This window comes from Oryzias latipes, chromosome 17 (assembly GCF_053564925.1).
Source record: "Oryzias latipes strain Hd-rR chromosome 17, Olatipes_Hd-rR_3.1".
Lineage (NCBI taxonomy): Eukaryota > Metazoa > Chordata > Actinopteri > Beloniformes > Adrianichthyidae > Oryzias > Oryzias latipes.
In genome coordinates, this window is record NC_136253.1 from 14,808,469 (window position 1) to 14,825,343 (window position 16,875).

Sequence of the window (16,875 nt, forward strand, 5' to 3'; positions counted from 1 at the left end):
TGTTAACGCTTATATGCGCAACAATGGGCAAGGACAGAGCTCAAACAGTTTTCAGAATTTTAACAAAAATGATATAATATCAAAATAACAAGATTCGACGAATCTTCAGACTAAAAATGTAGGAGTTCTCTTAATTTTCACTAGTGGCTGTTTTAGACTTTCACAGAAATACATACCGCCTATTAGGAAGTTCAACTACGGCTTTAGAAGGATGTCCGTCGATCTGTCCTCCTTCCTAAGTTCCTTTTCAACATTTTCATCAAAAATGTGAAGTCTTTAACAACGCGTGAACGAACCATACCGTAACAAAGCGCAGTGACCTAACCGGAAACGATTGGCTGCTTTCACATCCAGTCATGAGCATCACCGCCCCCTATGGCCAAGGATGTTTGAGCGGGAAAATGAAAATTGTTTTTTTTAAAAAGAGCTTGTTTCATAATACGGACGCATGCACATGTTGTTAATTCATACCGCCAGACAAGCTCAAAATTTTTAAAACAAGTTTCATTTCCCCCCTCAAACCTCCTTGCCCATAGATGCTCGTGACTGGATGTGAAAGCAGCGAATCGTTTCCGGTTTAGTTACGGCGCTTTGTTTAGGTATGGTTAGTTCACGCAGTGGTAAAGACTTCACATGTTTTGTTGTGAAGGATCTTCGGAAGGAGGACAGATCGATGGAAATCTTCTTAAAGCAGTAGTTAAACTTCCTAAGAGGCGGTATGTATTTCTGTGAAAGTCTAAAACAGCCACAAGTAAAAACATTTTATTTTGAAGATATGCGTTGAATATAGTTATAAAGATATGTGTTGAATAGTACTACTAGCAGTACTCGTCATGTGATATTTCATTATTGTTAAGATTCTGAAAACTGTTGTTTGAGCTCTGTCCCTGCTCTTTTAGCGCATATAAGCGTTAACATTATATCCAGTCATAGACGACGCATAGCGCCATCGTCACGTGACCATGCATTAAAGGGCATGTCTGTTAATTAAATGCTTTGATCATCCATTTAAATAGGTTTTTAAACAGGGTTTAAAACGATATACTGTACCAAATATGGTTTTGTCAATGATTTTGTATTATCTTTTCCTCCTTTGAGTTGAAACCATAATCTGAGGACTGAAAGCCAGCAGTGAAAGAAACAGAAAAGCAAATGTTGAAAATACAAAACAGCATCTGTTACTAAAAAACATTTGTTTTCACTGGGTAACAGCTTCAGATTTAGAGGTTTTTTTGCTGTTGTTATTCCAAGTTTCAAATATACAAAAACATTTTTCTCCAAATGTCAGTATTTCTTTAGACTTTACAATGAGTACCTTTGAGTTTTAAACTGTTTTCATATGTTAGTTTTTTTTTTATTTACAATCTGGATTTTTATTGACTTCAAGCCGATCCTAACTAGACCCGATACAGCTACAGTATAACTAGACTTTGCATGTTATAACAGTCAATTTTAAAGTGGTTATAACATTTTTATTCTTGTCTTAATGACTTTGTTCTTTTGTGTTTTTCTTTTTGCAAGGAGTACATGATGAATGACAGCTCTGACCAGGAGAGAGCCTCCAGTTTGGACCAAGCAGAACCAGAACCTCCACAATTCAAAGAGGAACCAGAGGAACTGTGCATTAATCAGGAGGAAGAGTCGCTCTGGCTGAATCAGGATGCTGATGTAAATGCAGAATTACAGTCTAAATGTGAAGAGAATTTCAGAGATTGTAAAAGGATTATGTTTCAGTTCAAGGAACTGTCACATTATCAGTACTGCCTGGGGATCAGAAATGCTGAGACAGACTTACACAAAACAGGTATGTGAAGTATAACTTATCAGATAAATTTTTTGTTTTTTTTCATTTTGTAAATGAATTGGGTTAAAGTACATCTGTGTTTATGAGTATCTGTAGGAGCAATTGTTAGTCTAAAGAACAAACGATATTCCTAAAATGTAATTAAAATAGGGTTGAAACATCACTTTTTTCACTTCACTTCACTCTTTCACTTTTCCATTATGCTTATGTTTATGTGTTATTGATTGTCATAAATTGTTAAATAATGCATTTTGTGTCTTTGTATACAACAGTTACAATGTAAATGAGGTGGTTTTGTTTAATTTACGTTCTTTGTAACTTAAAATTGTGATCTATTTAATATCATTTTTGTTGGACAAGCAGTAAACTCTGTGAGTTAAAGTTAAAGCTGGAAAGAATAGGTACGTAATCTGTAACTGTTCTGACAAAGAATGCTTTTTATTCCTAAGAAACAAAGTAAAGGAGGAGAAAAGTCCCTGTTTTCTGCTGCTCTCAGTGACTCTGTACTCCCCAGCCTGAGCAGCTCCTCTGTGAGTGTGGAGGAGTTTCCTAATCTTATAAATATGACATGCTTGAGCATCTTGAACTGGATTACTGCATTAACCAGTATGTCTATGGATCTTAATGTTTTACCTTTTATATTCAGTTGTCTCTGATCAATTACATTAGAATAAGGCTAGAAAGCTGCAGTTATTCATTAATCTAAATGAAAAGAATTATGGTAACTATGTAAAAAAATAAAAGTAAACATAATTTAGGTGGTATTATATAGGATGATAACGTGCAAGGAGAGACGGTCAGTTGAGGGGTTTGCCCTTCTTATACCCTGTTAGAATGCAGCTGCCTTTATAGTGACTGATGGAAGATAAAAATGACCACATCTCCTCAATACTTGCTGCTCTTCACAGGCTTCTTGTTCATTTTAGGATCCAGTTGACGGTTTTATTTATATCTTTTAGAACTTTGAATGGTTTTGGTTCCATTGTATTTATTAAAGGTTTATTAAAGAGTTATTTAAACCATGTGCTCCAGGAAGAAATATAAAATCTTTGACCCAAAGTTCTTCACTCCAGACTTAAATTAAAGGGCAGCAGAGAGTTTGTAGAAGCTGCTCCTGAATTATACAATGTTACCTCATCCACATCAGAGTTGCTCCAACTCTTTCTGGTTTTGAATCTTTTGGTACTATTTTAAAGACCTTTACTTAATAGTCAAAGTAAACTTTATTGTCAATCTCTATGATGTTTTCACATACATGGAAATTTGAAATTCTGTTTCTCTTCAAACTTCAGTCTAAACGGGGAATCTAACTTCAAAATAAAAAATAAAATAGAATAAGACAGGGAGGAAAAACCTTCATGCAAAAATAAGTTTGTCTCTTCAAGGCTGGAGAACGGTTTTCATGTTTTGGTAGAAACACCAACCAGGTCACTGGGAGCAACGTGGTAAAGCAGGAGAAGCAGGTCAAAGTTCGTCTGAATGCACGTGTCTGTAAGAGCAAACTTGAGTCTGAAATTTGCTGCCGATTGATGATCGAAAAGTAAAATTTTATATGAACATATAAATGTGAGCACATTTAAAATTTGAAGAAAGTTTTCCATTTGCAATTCCGACTCAACAGAAACACAGTGAGCAATGGAAAAAGTATAATTGTTGCAATGCTGCAAAGAAATTAATTTAGTTTAATGCTGTAAAGCATTCAACCCTTTGTTTTCCTGTTTCTCTTTATTACACTCATCTTCCGGCGTTTTTCGGCACTTAACTCCTTCTACTATTTTGACCTATTTTAACCATTCAACTATTAAAATGTTCAGCTCTTTCAGCTTATTCCTGCTATGACTTTTGTTTTTTCAAATCCTTCAACTTTTCAAGATATTTCAGGATTTTCAAGGAATTTTGCGCCATTGAAAATTAATACATAGGGAAGTCTTGGTGCATGAGGTCGCCGGTTCAAGACCCCGCTCGGACATTTCAAATTTTTTAACCATTCAACTGACTTTTAATCCTTCAAATCCTTGAAGTTTTTGAGATTTTCCAGGATTTTCCATTATTTTTTTTTCCATTGGCTACACCTTTAAAACCTTTGTTTCTTTCAACCATTATAACTTCAACATACTTTTAGCTAGAGACACCGTTCAAACATTGAAATGCTCACAAGGCTTTGGTCTTCAACATAAGTTTGTAATCATTATGGGATTGCAACACAACCTACTGTTTGGCGCCCATTTTGTTCCAAAATAAGAGCCGATTTTTGGGTTTCATTGCATCCATGGCTGGAACTGAACATATTGAAGTACACTAGATATTAGGGCTGGGAATCACTGGGTACCTCATCATACGATGCAATTTGTGATACATTGCTCACTATAACGATACTTTTACGATATGGCGATAATGTGATAATCGATATATATCGTCTCTAACAACTCACGATATATCAACTTTAAGAAAGAAAAATTTGAAAAAATGTTTTTTGGAAAATATTTTCCCATTTACTTTTTAGTTTTTAAACAATAATAATGAACAACTTGTGTCCTATCTGGTTTAATGAAAAACAGACTTTTGACTAACATTGCTGAAATCAGTAATACTCTGTCTTTGACAAACAATGACAATTTTGATTCTAAAAAATATCTGTAAAATTCGGTTTAAACAATTGTGAAAATGAACAGCAGTGCCATTATTTTGTACAAAATAGCTGTAAACAGGATAAAAAACGAATAAGTCAAGTAGCTGCTAGGCACATTGTTATTAATTTTTGAAAAACAGAACCATAGCCATTGCTTATTTTTAAAAAATAGATGTTAATCAGATATTAGTTCTGTGAACAAATTATAGAGTTTTTGTTAAAAATAAATGACACCATTTAGTGCAAATGTGGTGTAAACAAAAATATAATTCTCCCAGAAAAAAAAATCGGGTAGCTATGAACTTTCCAGTAAGTTATTTAACAAATAAACTGCTTTTAAAAAAATTAGCAGGGATAAAATACATGAACTCAAAGTGCATCTAAAAGTAAACACCTTTGTGAACAAAACTTTAGGGGAAAAGCTACATGTGATGTATGTTTATGTTTTTCTGGAGAACCACAGGCTTTTTTATGGAAGCGATTCATTCATTCATTCATTCATTTTCTTAACCGTTTATTCCCTTTCGGGGTCACGGGGCTGCCGGAGCCTATCCCGGCCACTTGGGCGTAGGCAAGGGATACCCTGGACTGGTCGCCAGTCTGTCGCAGGGTATGGAAGCGATTATGTAGCATAAATAAAAAGCAAAGTCAAAACCAGAAATGCTTTTTCATTTTAAAAATGAAAAAGTATTTTTTGACTCAAAAATATAATGAAAAAGCAATCCACCAAAATGCTTTTTCATTTCCTTCCTCAACACAGCTTATTCTGTCACTTAATTAAAATTAAAATGAAAATGGTATTTGACATTTCATTTTCAAGACGTTCTCTGGTAAATGTGTAGCATAATTCATTTAGAAATGTCTAATTTGACATTCAAAATGGATTAATTGAAATGCTTTTTAATTTTCAAAATGAAGCTGCATTTTTTGACTCAAAATTAAAAAGAAAAAGCAATACTTCAAAATGCTTAATCATTTTATACTTCAACACAGCTTTTTCTGTCACTTAATTAAAATGATAAAGAAAATGGTATTTGACATTTCATTTTCAAAAAGGTCCATGGTAAATGTGTAGCATAATTCATTTAGAAATGTCTAATTTGACAATTAAAATGGATTAACAGAAATGCTTTTTAATTTTCAAAATGTAGCTGCATTTTTTGACTCAAAATTAAAAAGAAAAAGCAATACTTCAAAATGCTTAATCATTTTATACTTCAACACAGCTTTTTCTGTCACTTAATTAAAATGATAAAGAAAATGGTATTTGACATTTCATTTTCAAAAAGGTCCATGGTAAATGTGTAGCATAATTCATTTAGAAATGTCTAATTTGACAATTAAAATGGATTAACAGAAATGCTTTTTAATTTTCAAAATGTAGCTGCATTTTTTGACTCAAAATTAAAAAGAAAAAGCAATATTTCAAAATGCTTTTTCATTTTATACCTAAAACCGCTTATTCTGTGTCATAATTAAAATGAAAATGCAAAGAGGGGATTGCATTGCATTTTAACATCCACCCCGCGCACCTTGTCACAAAATTCATTTAGAAAAAGCATTAGCAGAGGGGAGGCGGGGCGATGACGTCACTGCTTTCTCTGCGTGTCCGGCTGCTGACTGACGCACACACATGCACCAGGAGCAGAGTGTGTTAGCGGCAGAGAAGAGGGTTTTGTGATGGTTGTGAACTTCTGATGAGTTTCCACAGCTTCTCAGGACTATATAGCAGCATGTCCGCCTTCTGCGGTCCTCCTCCGGACGCACCACGGACAAGCTTTTTTTCTTCGGACCGCCAGCTACCTTCGCACAGCGGAGCACGAAGCTCCCGACGATTAAGTGACAGAAAAAGCTGTGTTGAAGTATAAAATGATAAAGCATTTTGAAGTATTGCTTTTTCTTTTTAATTTTGAGTCAAAAAATGCAGCTTCATTTTGAAAATGAAAAACTATTTCTGGTTTTGACTTTGCTTTTTATTTATGCTACATCATCGCTTCCATAGAATGTTGAAGAAAAATAGTAAAACAAAACAATGTTAATGATGATTTGAAAAAAACAACGAAATACAAGACGTGATGTTTTCTGTGAGAAGTGCTTCACACAGCAAAACACACATGACATGAAGAAAATAAATGCAAAGCACATATAAAAATAAGTTGTATAATGCTGGTCTTGTACTGAGCACCTCTGGATGCCATCCTTATTGACTTTTCAACTGAGCTATCTCTTCTGATGCTGTTGCACTGTGCCATTGAAGATTGAAGTAATTTATTTTAGACAACATTCATGATGTAGTGTTTTATTTGGAGAAATCGAGTTGAAACTATCCTGAACCACAGTACGTTTTTTCCCAGGAGCCATGGTAAAGTGCAATGAACTGACGTTGATTCCAATACAGGGGAAACAATACAACTCATCGGGAAACGTTCGGGATTCATCTTGTATTTCTAGAGAATAGCGAGCCCAACTGTTCGAACACAAGTGACATCTGAACCGTGGTTCGACCAAACAATACATTTGGCACTTCATACGTCATCAATCACGTGATCTGCACTAGTTGACACACGCCACGAAACATTGTGCCGAAACACTCAGTTTCATGAAGGTGAAACACACACCGAAGCGTCCGTGTCAAACGGGCCATCCCTACAAATCCTTGTAAAAATGAATCCTTAGACCATTAATAGACGGTTCTGATTTAACAAATGCTCAAAAGGTTTTGACAAATTAACAAATTAAAAGAATACAAAAAGCAATGCTTGGGATCAGTGTGCTTTATTTGGATATCTGCAATTAAACTTGAAAACTCTCTCAACAAAAGACCATAATGAATATTTGTTTCAATAATAAAAGTTATACATTTATTCCAGTCAAATTTTAACACATTTAAGGTACATTTTTAAATCTTTATTAGCAGTTAACTACAGCTATGTTTATTTACATATTTTTAAACATTTCATGCAGAGAAGAAAGGCAAATGCTTTTTGCACCTTCAGACAAACATCATACTCTACTGCAGAATCTCACAATTGTATGCAAAGGTAATCTATTACTAAAAAACTCCATGTGGGAGTCCCATCCCTAGTATCTACTGCATTGTAATCTTTTTAATTTATTTAACAAAAAATTGGTGCCGTTTCAATATTTTTTACTCTTCTTTTTAAATAAAAATATGTATTCTTGGATGTGTGAACTGTCGCATTTGTGGTAAAAAACAAAACTTTGATCAAAGAATTTACATAATTTACAACATAAAATCTTCCCAATGGTGCGATTCCATCATGTGTTCTATTATGGGAAGTTAAGGAAGAGAATGACACCTTTTACCCGTGTGAGTGTTCATGTAGTCAGCTAACTCTTGTGCCATCTTATGGGGTCCAGATGACCCTACCCTTACATTGACGTGTTATTCCTACCATGAAAAAGGTGGATTAAGGTGAAGAGGATTTCATTTTCTCCATGGACACCGGTGAAGATATCAAATCATTGAAGAAAAAAGGTTTAGCGACCTGTATTGTGGGGTCTAGATCAGTGTTTATCAACCTTTTTTAAGCCACGGCACACTTTAACCTTGACAAAAATCCTGCGGCACACCAGCATTCAAAAATTAAAAAGATAAGACAGAAAATCTCATAGTCTGCATTGATTTACAGCCCCTCCGCAATCTCACATGCATTTTTGTGATAATTGTGGCGAAAACTATGGAAACGATTGTGTAGCATAAATAAAAAGAAAAGTCAAAACAGAAATGCTTTTTCATTTTCAAAATGAAGCTGCATTTTTTTGATTTTTGAATTAAAATGAATTAAAATTAAAATTTTGCTACACATTTACCAGGGACCTTTTTTAAAACAAAATGTCAAATACCATTTTCCTTTATCATTTTAATTAAGTGACATAAAAAGCTGTGTTGAAGTATAAAATGAAAACAGCTTTCTGAAGTATTACTTTTTCATTTTAATTTTGAGTCATTTCATGCAGCTTTATTTTGAAAATTAAAAAGCATTTCTATTAATCCATATTAATTGTCAAATTAGACATTTCTAAATGAATTATGCAACACATTTACCAGAGAACATCTTGAAAATGAAATGTCAAATACCATTTTAATTTTAATTTTAATTAAGTGACAGAATAATCAGGTTTGAGGAAGGAAATGAAATAGCATTTTGGTGGATTGCTTTTTCATTTTAATTTTGAGACAAAAAATGCAGCTTCATTTTGAAAATGAAAAAGCATTTCTGGTTTTGACTTTTATTTTTATTTATGCTACACAATCGCTTCCATAGAAAACGGTGGAAGTAGCAACTGTTTTTTTTCCAAAAGATGTCATAAAAGCTAAGTTAGAAGATTTAAAAACTGTTGTGTGTTTGTCGTGGTTTCAAGACGTTTAACAATAAACACTCATTGTGCGCTGAGACCCTGTCACTTTAACCCAGTGCATCATGGGAGATGAAGTGCAAACAGCCGCCGAACGCAGACAGACTCTCTTCTCTGAGCTTCATTGTTTTGTTCACTTGTTCCACGGTCTGATACCAGATCCGACTACGTGTAAAACATTCTTGAAAAAAACCTTACAAGAATGAGACCTTTAACCTGTGTGAGTTCTCATGTGACACGTCAAATTTCTCAAGGAGACAAAAACTTTCTTACAAATGTCACACGGAAAGATCTTCCCAGCTGTGTGAGTTCTTATGTGGACTTTTAAGTCACTACCTGTAGTGAAACTTTTCCCACATACTTCACAAGTGAAAGGCCTTTCACCTGTGTGAATTCTCATGTGAACATTTAAGGAAGAATTATGAGCAAATTTCTTTTCACAAACTTTACAATACGGCTTTTCACCTGTGTGTATTCTCATGTGGACATTTAAGGCTCTGCTGTCCATGAAACCCTTTTGACATAGTTCACAGGTAAAATGCCTTAAACCTGTGTGAGTTCTCATATGACAGGTCAAATTTCTAAAGGAGGCAAAAACTTTCTTACACATTTTACACGGAAAAAGCTTCTCAGTGGTGTGAGTTCCTATGTGGGCTTTTAAGTCACTACCTCTAGTGAAACTTTTTCCACATACTTCACAAGTGAAAGGCCTCTCACCCGTGTGAATTCTCATGTGGACATTAAAGGAAGACTTATAAGAAAACTGTTTTTCACAGACCTCACAAGCATAAGGCCTTTCACCTGTGTGAGTCCTCATGTGACAGGTCAATCTATTTGCATAGATGAAGGATTTCTTACAAATGTCACAGGAATAAGGCCTCTCACCTGTGTGAGTTCTCATGTGAATATTTAAGTGAGAAGGTTGAATAAAACATTTTTGACAAACTTTACAAGAATAAGGCCTCTCGCCTGTGTGAGTTTTCATGTGATAGGTCAAATTCCTTAAGGAGACGAAGACTTTCTTACAAATATCACACAAAAAAGGGTTCTCAGCTGTGTGAGTTCTTATGTGGGCTTTTAATTTAGACCTTTGAGAAAAGTTTTTTCCACATACTTCACAAGTGAAAGGCCTCTCACCCGTGTGAGTTCCCATGTGGATATTTAAGGAAGACTTATAAGAAAACTGTTTTTCACAGACTTCACAAGAATAAGGCCTTTCACCTGTGTGAATTCTCATGTGGATCTTTAAGTCTCTACTTTGCATGAAACCCTTTTGACATAGTTGACAAGTAAAAGGCCTTAAACTTGTGTGAGTTCTCACATGACAGGTCAAATTTCTCAAGGAGGCAAAAACTTTCTTACAAATTTTACACGGAAAAAGCTCCTCAGCTGTGTGAGTTCCTATGTGGGCTTTTAATTCACTACCTGTGGTGAAACATTTTCTACATACTTCACAAGTGAAAAGCCTCTCGCCCGTGTGAATTCTCATATGAACCTTTAAGGAATACTTTTGAGTAAAATGTTTTTCACATACTTTACAAGAATAAGGCTTTTCACCTGTGTGAGTCCTCATGTGGGCCTTTAAGTCCCTACCTGTAGTGAAACTTTTTCCACATACTTCACAAGTGAAAGGCCTCTCACCTGTGTGAATTCTCATGTGAACATTTAAGGAAGACTTTTGAGTAAAACGTTTTAGACAGATTTTACAAGAATAAGGCCTTTCACCTGTGTGAGTTTTCATATGATAGGTCAAATTTCTTAAGGAGACGAAGACTTTCTTACAAATATCACATGAAAAAAGCTTCTCACCTGTGTGACTTCTTATGTGGGCTTTTAATTTAGACCTTTGAGAAAAAAATTTTCCACATACTTCACAAGTGAAAGGAGTGTCACCCGTGTGAATTCTCATGTGGACATTTAAGTTAGACTTATGGGTAAACTGTTTTTCACAGACTTTACAAGAATAAGGCCTTTCATCTGTGTGAGTCCCCATGTGGGCTTTTAAGTCTCTATTTTGCATGAAATCCTTTTGACATATTTCACAGGTAAAATGCCTTTCACTTGTGTGAGTTCTCATGTGATAGGTCAAACTATTTGCATAGATGAAGGCTTTCTTACAAATGTCACAGGAATAAGGCCTCTCACCTGTGTGAATTCTCATGTGAACATTTAAGGAATAATTTTGAGCAAAACATTTTTGACAAACTTCACAAGAATAAGGCTTTTCGCCTGTGTGAGTTCTCATGTGACCGGTCAATGCACCTGAACTGACGAAACCTTTGTTACAAGTGTCACAGGAAAAAGGCCTTTCACCTGTGTGAATTCTCATGTGGATTTTCAAGTCACTACCTATAGTGAAACCTTTTCCACATACATCACAAGTGAAAGGCCTTTCACCTGTGTGAATTCTCATGTGATGGGTCAAATTTCTCAAGGAAACGAAAACCTTCTTACAGACTTTACAAGAATATGGCATTTCACCTGTGTGAGTCCTCATGTGGAGTTTGCCATTTAGTTCTGGTTTGGAGTCCATCTTTTCCTGATCATCCTCAGTCACCATAAAATCAACAGTCTCCTGCTTCAGTTCCAGCTCCTCTCCTTCCTCACCGATGCAGATCTCCTCCCACTCCTCCTTTATCAGTGGAAGCTCTGGTTTCTCTTCATCCAGGCTGGAGCTCCTCTCCCGTTTCCAGAGAAACTGCTCATCATCAGTCTCCACCTTACAGATGTTTTTCTCTGAGAGGTCTGCAGGAACAAAGATTCAAGAGGAAAAAACATCTGAAACATTAGATAATATGACCTTATTTCCTTTACAACATAAAACATCAATGTATGTAATTTTATAATCACAGCATTTATTCCTATTTTCCACAGCTTTGTTTCATAACAGATGCTCTAACATAATTAACACAAACAGTCACATGGAAAAGAAAGAGCAGCTCCTATAAAGAAGAACCAGACTGTTGTCCCATAAAACGTTTCTCATCTAAATGAACTCCAACATTTACACGATAACCTCTTTCATTTATGGCCAATGCTGTTCACTTGGCCATTTTGTTCTTGATCCTTGTAAAAGTAGTTTCTTAAAGATTGTAAATGAAGCTGCTGGGTGTAATCAGTCCGTCTCTGTGTTATCAGAGCTAAAAAGCTTAGCTTCAGACAATGTTGTGCAGGAACAACCAGGCGTGGCTCATTTGCGGAGCGTGATGTGTTTAGGGGTACAGAGTAGAGGGCTGCATTGGGATCCCAAATCTCGCGGGATTGGGCGGTTTGGATTGTGCTGCGGGCGGGAGCGGGCGGCAAAAAATAAACCCCGCGGGATCAGTGCTGGCATGAATATCTCATGAATATATATTAGCGGACTACGTTAGGCTGTGCAGCTGTTGGTTTCTTATGTACTGAAGCTCAGTGAAGGCACCAGGTAGAGACGCCCAATGGCCTCTGTCATGTAACCTGATGTTGGGGGTGCGCCCCGCCCAGCCTCTTACTCCTCTGAGCGCGCTTCAGGCCGTCTGTCTGCGCGCGCACACACGCACACTTTTAACCGAACAGGATTTGTGAAAATATATTTAATATTTAAGTTGCACATTACACAAGAGGAATGCATCAAAATTTGAGGCTGGAGGAGGACATGAATCTCTTTAATAATATCAATAAAAATACGTGTTTTTTTCCTGCGGGAGGGGGGCGATACAAAATCAATGCATCTCTATTACTGTGCGGGACTAAATTCTCTGAGTTTTGCGGGTGCGGGCGGGAGTGGACATACATATTGCGGGAGCGGGCGGGAGTGTAACGCATACGTTGCAGGAGCGGGCGGGATTGGTCAAAAATTCAGCGGGCGCGGGCGGGATGAATAAAATAGTCCCGCGCAGGGCTCTAGTACAGAGGTGCAGAGAAGCTGGTGGAGTCCACCACTCTGTAAATGACTGTCAAGAGTTTGGATCTGATGTGGACAGCTAAAGAAAGCCAGTAAGACTTAAATAGAGGACTGTCAGGATTTTCTTTAAAAACAAAAAACAAACTGTCATACAGCTGCCTTTTGGAACATTGTCAGAGTTTAACCAGGAAAAGTGCAGCTAAGAACTTAACACTGAGAGGACAAACAACAGCAGACTACAGAGGTGGAAAAGGTCAAACAAAGGATGTATGGGGATTTGTAACAGTTTGTCTCAACTGAAGGAGGAAGAGGTGTATCTGTACCCATCTGCAAGGCAGAGAAATAGAGATGGAAGAATATAAAGCAGGTTACAGTGATCAAAAATGACTCAAGAAAACAAACAAAAGCTAAATATTTAGATAAATAGTTGATATATCTATAAAAAAATATAGCAAACTTTGGATGATTAAAAAATCAAAAGTAAAAGAATATACACGTAAATGTACTCTTAATCACAAAAAGACATATTTGTACATCAGTGGTCCCCAGCCCCGGGCAGCGGACTGGTACCAGTCCATGGGTCATTTGGTAGCGGGCCGCACAGAAAAAATAAAATAACTTACATGACTTCCGTTTTATTTATTTCGGAATCTGAAAGATGTTTTATTTTGAAAAATTGCCAGATTCTCTGTTATATCCCTCTATGTCACTCTTGACGCGGGCCAATTCACTCATCTCAGTCACATGATAGGATAATGCTAAAATAAAACCCAGGAACTAGCAAAATGAATAAAAAACAAACATCTTTGGAAAGTTTCTCTGCCAAGTGGAAAAGGCACAGCCAGGAGACAGAAGAGGAGCCTTCCACTTCCGAAAGAAGAAATCTACATTTGTAAGTATCGGGAGTCCTACTTAAAATACAGATTTATCCCAACGGGAGATTCCCTCGAACCATTCAGCATTTTGGTGAGTTGGATTTTCCATGCACTTATTTTGAAGGCATGTTTAAATGTTATAATAATAGCGACCAGGGAGTGTTGCGGGCAGAGAGGACGTTGCTCATGTCATAATTCGTGTTTATTGTTATGTTCAGAAATTACCACAGTTTTCATGCAAGTCATGTTATTTTGTTGTATTGTAGTGTCGGTCAGGTGCAAGTTTGGTCTGCTGGCATCACAGGGAACTAAATCAGTCCCCTTTGCCTCCTTTGGTCAAAATAGGGTTGAGCACGGGTGTTTCTTTTTGCCTACGGGTCTTTTCATCTGGCAGTTACTGTATGTTGTTTCACCCTTAGTTATTTCTTCCTGTTGTGTTTACTTCTTTTTAGCACCATGAGTGTGGGAAGGGGAGAGGATAATGTCACCTGTGCGATGTACAATGTTTTACGTGTCAAAATAAAAGCGCAGCATAGGTCTTATCACGGGTCTCTGCCTTTATTGCAGCGTTGCTGCTAGGGTTGGGCGATGTCCCTTATGTCCCTAAACATTTTACCCGGTATTTCAAACATTACTGCGCATGTGCGAATGATTCTATCAGACCGAAAACATGACCCATGTGAACGTTTATTATAATCGGAAAAAGTTATTCTGGGCACATGTACACAGTTGAAATCGACTCTGACCATGTGATCAAAATATTTTGCACATGAAACCGCGGCTTATGGTGTCGACTCGCAGTGTGGTGGGGGCGTGGCATCACAATGGTGTCTCTCCATCATGATGCCAGTCAGCCATCGCCAATGGACGGTGGTATCGGCCATCGGCACAACCCTAGTTGCTGCAGTGTGTCCGCCACATATAGTATCCTGGTCCGTGAGAACTTTGCCAGATATCAAACCAGTCCATGGCGCAATAAAGGTTGGGGACTGCTGCAGTACATAACCATTTTATTTTTTCAATAGTTTTTTTTCACATGGGTATCATAATACGATTCTAATGGGAGTTATTTATACTTTACCAGTCCAAGTTCAGGTCATTTATCAAATCCATAAAGTCCCACTCCAATCACGTCTATCAATTGTAAAAGTGTTCTCAGTAGTCATTTAATTATGATTATGCCATTTTTAGGGGGAAAATAAATAAAAAAATAACCTTTGTTGTTTTCTAGGACATAGTTTCTGGGCAGGGACTAAGCCATTGTTCATTTCACATCATCCCTTTATTTACACTTAGCTTACAGCCCGTCATAACCCCAACCTAATATTAATGGTTCAACAAAAATGGTGACCCATATCGAAGCCATCCAGCCGTACAGTTTTGATCCAGATTCCAGCTCAGACTAGAGAAACAAAGACGTACATTGGATTTATTTGTATACAAGTGGAGATATCAGAATGGAGTGGCACAATGAGCTTGTGATTGTACTGATTGTAGTTTTTATGTAACAAGTATAAGCTTTTTCAAACAACAGTATTTCATCTGCTCTTGATTCACCACAATTTCCAAATACTCAGAAACACAGTTTTAATGTTGACTTTGATACAAGTCATAAAAACATGTTTTAAAAGAACCTTAGTCTCATTATCCAGATATTTAGCAAATAGAAATAATTGTATTAATTGTAATTGACCTAAAACAGAAAAAGTTGACTTTTATTTCATGTCTGACAGTGAGAGAAAAAGCATATGTGTGTTTTTATATGGTGTATGTTAACTTCTGGTTTCAACTGTACATTTTTTCCTTCTGGCTTAATTGACTTTTTGAAGTTCTCTAGGTTGTATTACTTGCAGACCATGTTTAACAGGGCCCTTGTCCTTCTGGAAGATGTAAGTATAAGTGAGTAAGATGAGATCAAGTTGTCTGCAGGTCAGAACTCTCTGTTGCAAGTCATGGTCATAGCTGACTTTTTAGAATTAGGTTAGATCTCTGATGTAGGCCTGGGCAATAAATCGATTGAATGAATTAATTCAAATTTTTTGTTACGGGTGATTTAAAAAATAGTATTCTGACCACGACTCCTGCTGCTTCATCGTCTTTTCCGTGGAGAAGACAGGGTTTATTAATTTATTTAAAACCTTAGACCCCAGATATGAGCTGTATTGTTAATCCTTTGAAAAAAGGCGCTACTCTCAAAGTGAATGTTTGTCTCGTTTTAGTATAGACTACAAAGGGTGACTTAAAACACAGCTGGGACTTTAATTAAGTAACATTTTTATTTTGAACAAGTGAAAACAAGTGTAGAATAACAAAATAAGACAAAAACAAGACAAAAATTACATAAAACAAGAGAAAATTATATAAAACAAGAAAATACAAGATTATACAAACAACACAAGTCCAAAAGCGAGTGAGAAACATTTTTTTATACTTAACTTTGATTCCAAGAGTGTTCATTTATTTATAATTCATCCCAGAAATGGGGGGTTACATTTGTTTTGCATTTGATTAAATAAAAGAAGAATTTTCTCTGAGTTTTCTGCCGTTTGTACATATTGCTTTCGTTAAGTTGGGTGCGGTGGGCCATTGCAATTTTCTTAAAATCTCAATTTAATGTTTTATATAACTTTTTTTTTTTTGCTTAGTCTTCTGTGACCAAGCACTTCTTGAAGTCTTTCATGTGGTTGATTACCATGACCGTGGCCAGCTCTGGTGGTCCGTTTAGTTTGATGTATATTTTTACAGTTTCTCACCCAGGTGTTCTGGATTTTTATACTTCTTCAAATGTCTGACTTTTCTGGCAATTTCTACATTCCTCTTGGTCAGATAGTTGTTCATAAAATTACCCCTCCTATTATCCTTGCGGTCAATTTGACCCCAATCAAATGTTTGTCATTAAAAAATAAATAATAGTTAACCTTTTTATTTTTACTTCAGATTTCATAATTTTCCTAATTTGACGGGGACAAATGATTAAGCATAAAATTATCATGATGATAATTTTTTCAATGTGCTAAGCACATATGGCAAACATTGGTGTTCCTTGGGGGTTAATTTGACCCCAGGCTGTTTTATCTTTGTAAAACGTGTCTGTCTTTGTGTGTGACCTAACATCACAACACCTGCAGGTGCAGACTTGATACTTTTGAGTTGGTACATAACAGTGGGGTGGGGAAAACAACTTTTCCCACCAGAACTTTGATATTTCTCGTGTGTGGTGTGAAATCCTGCCAAAATGAGGAAGCAAATGTAGGCCTGTGAGTTGATCACATCTAAGTCTTTGCACCCACACATGGCTCCCCTCTAA

The 16,875-nt window shown here is 36.4% G+C and overlaps 2 protein-coding genes and 1 long non-coding RNA gene across 19 annotated transcripts in view; 2 read left to right on the forward strand and 1 right to left on the reverse strand.

The window, feature by feature from the left end:
- The window catches only part of LOC110013423 (uncharacterized), a 401,209-nt gene that overhangs the window by 193,106 nt on the left and 191,228 nt on the right, over positions 1–16,875 (reverse strand). For 3 of the 15 annotated variants that reach the window (XM_078934508.1, XM_078934506.1, XM_078934517.1), the window contains one exon: positions 7,193–11,558. The exons of 10 other annotated variants lie outside the window; for them this stretch is intronic. In XM_078934508.1, coding sequence (XP_078790634.1) covers positions 9,025–11,558 — 2,534 coding nt within the window. In that variant the 3' untranslated portion in view covers positions 7,193–9,024. Of the gene's footprint in view, positions 1–176; positions 323–7,192; positions 11,559–16,875 lie in introns of those variants that run through there. 2 more of the 15 variants (XM_023965593.2, XM_023965595.2) reach the window with 2 other exon arrangements.
- The window catches only part of LOC105356154 (uncharacterized), a 183,621-nt gene that overhangs the window by 133,263 nt on the left and 33,483 nt on the right, over positions 1–16,875 (forward strand). The window lies entirely within an intron of this gene.
- Positions 579–1,804, forward strand: LOC110016963 (uncharacterized). The gene is made up of 3 exons (XR_002292285.3): positions 579–716; positions 1,522–1,668; positions 1,735–1,804. It is a non-coding gene; the product is annotated as an uncharacterized LOC110016963 (long non-coding RNA).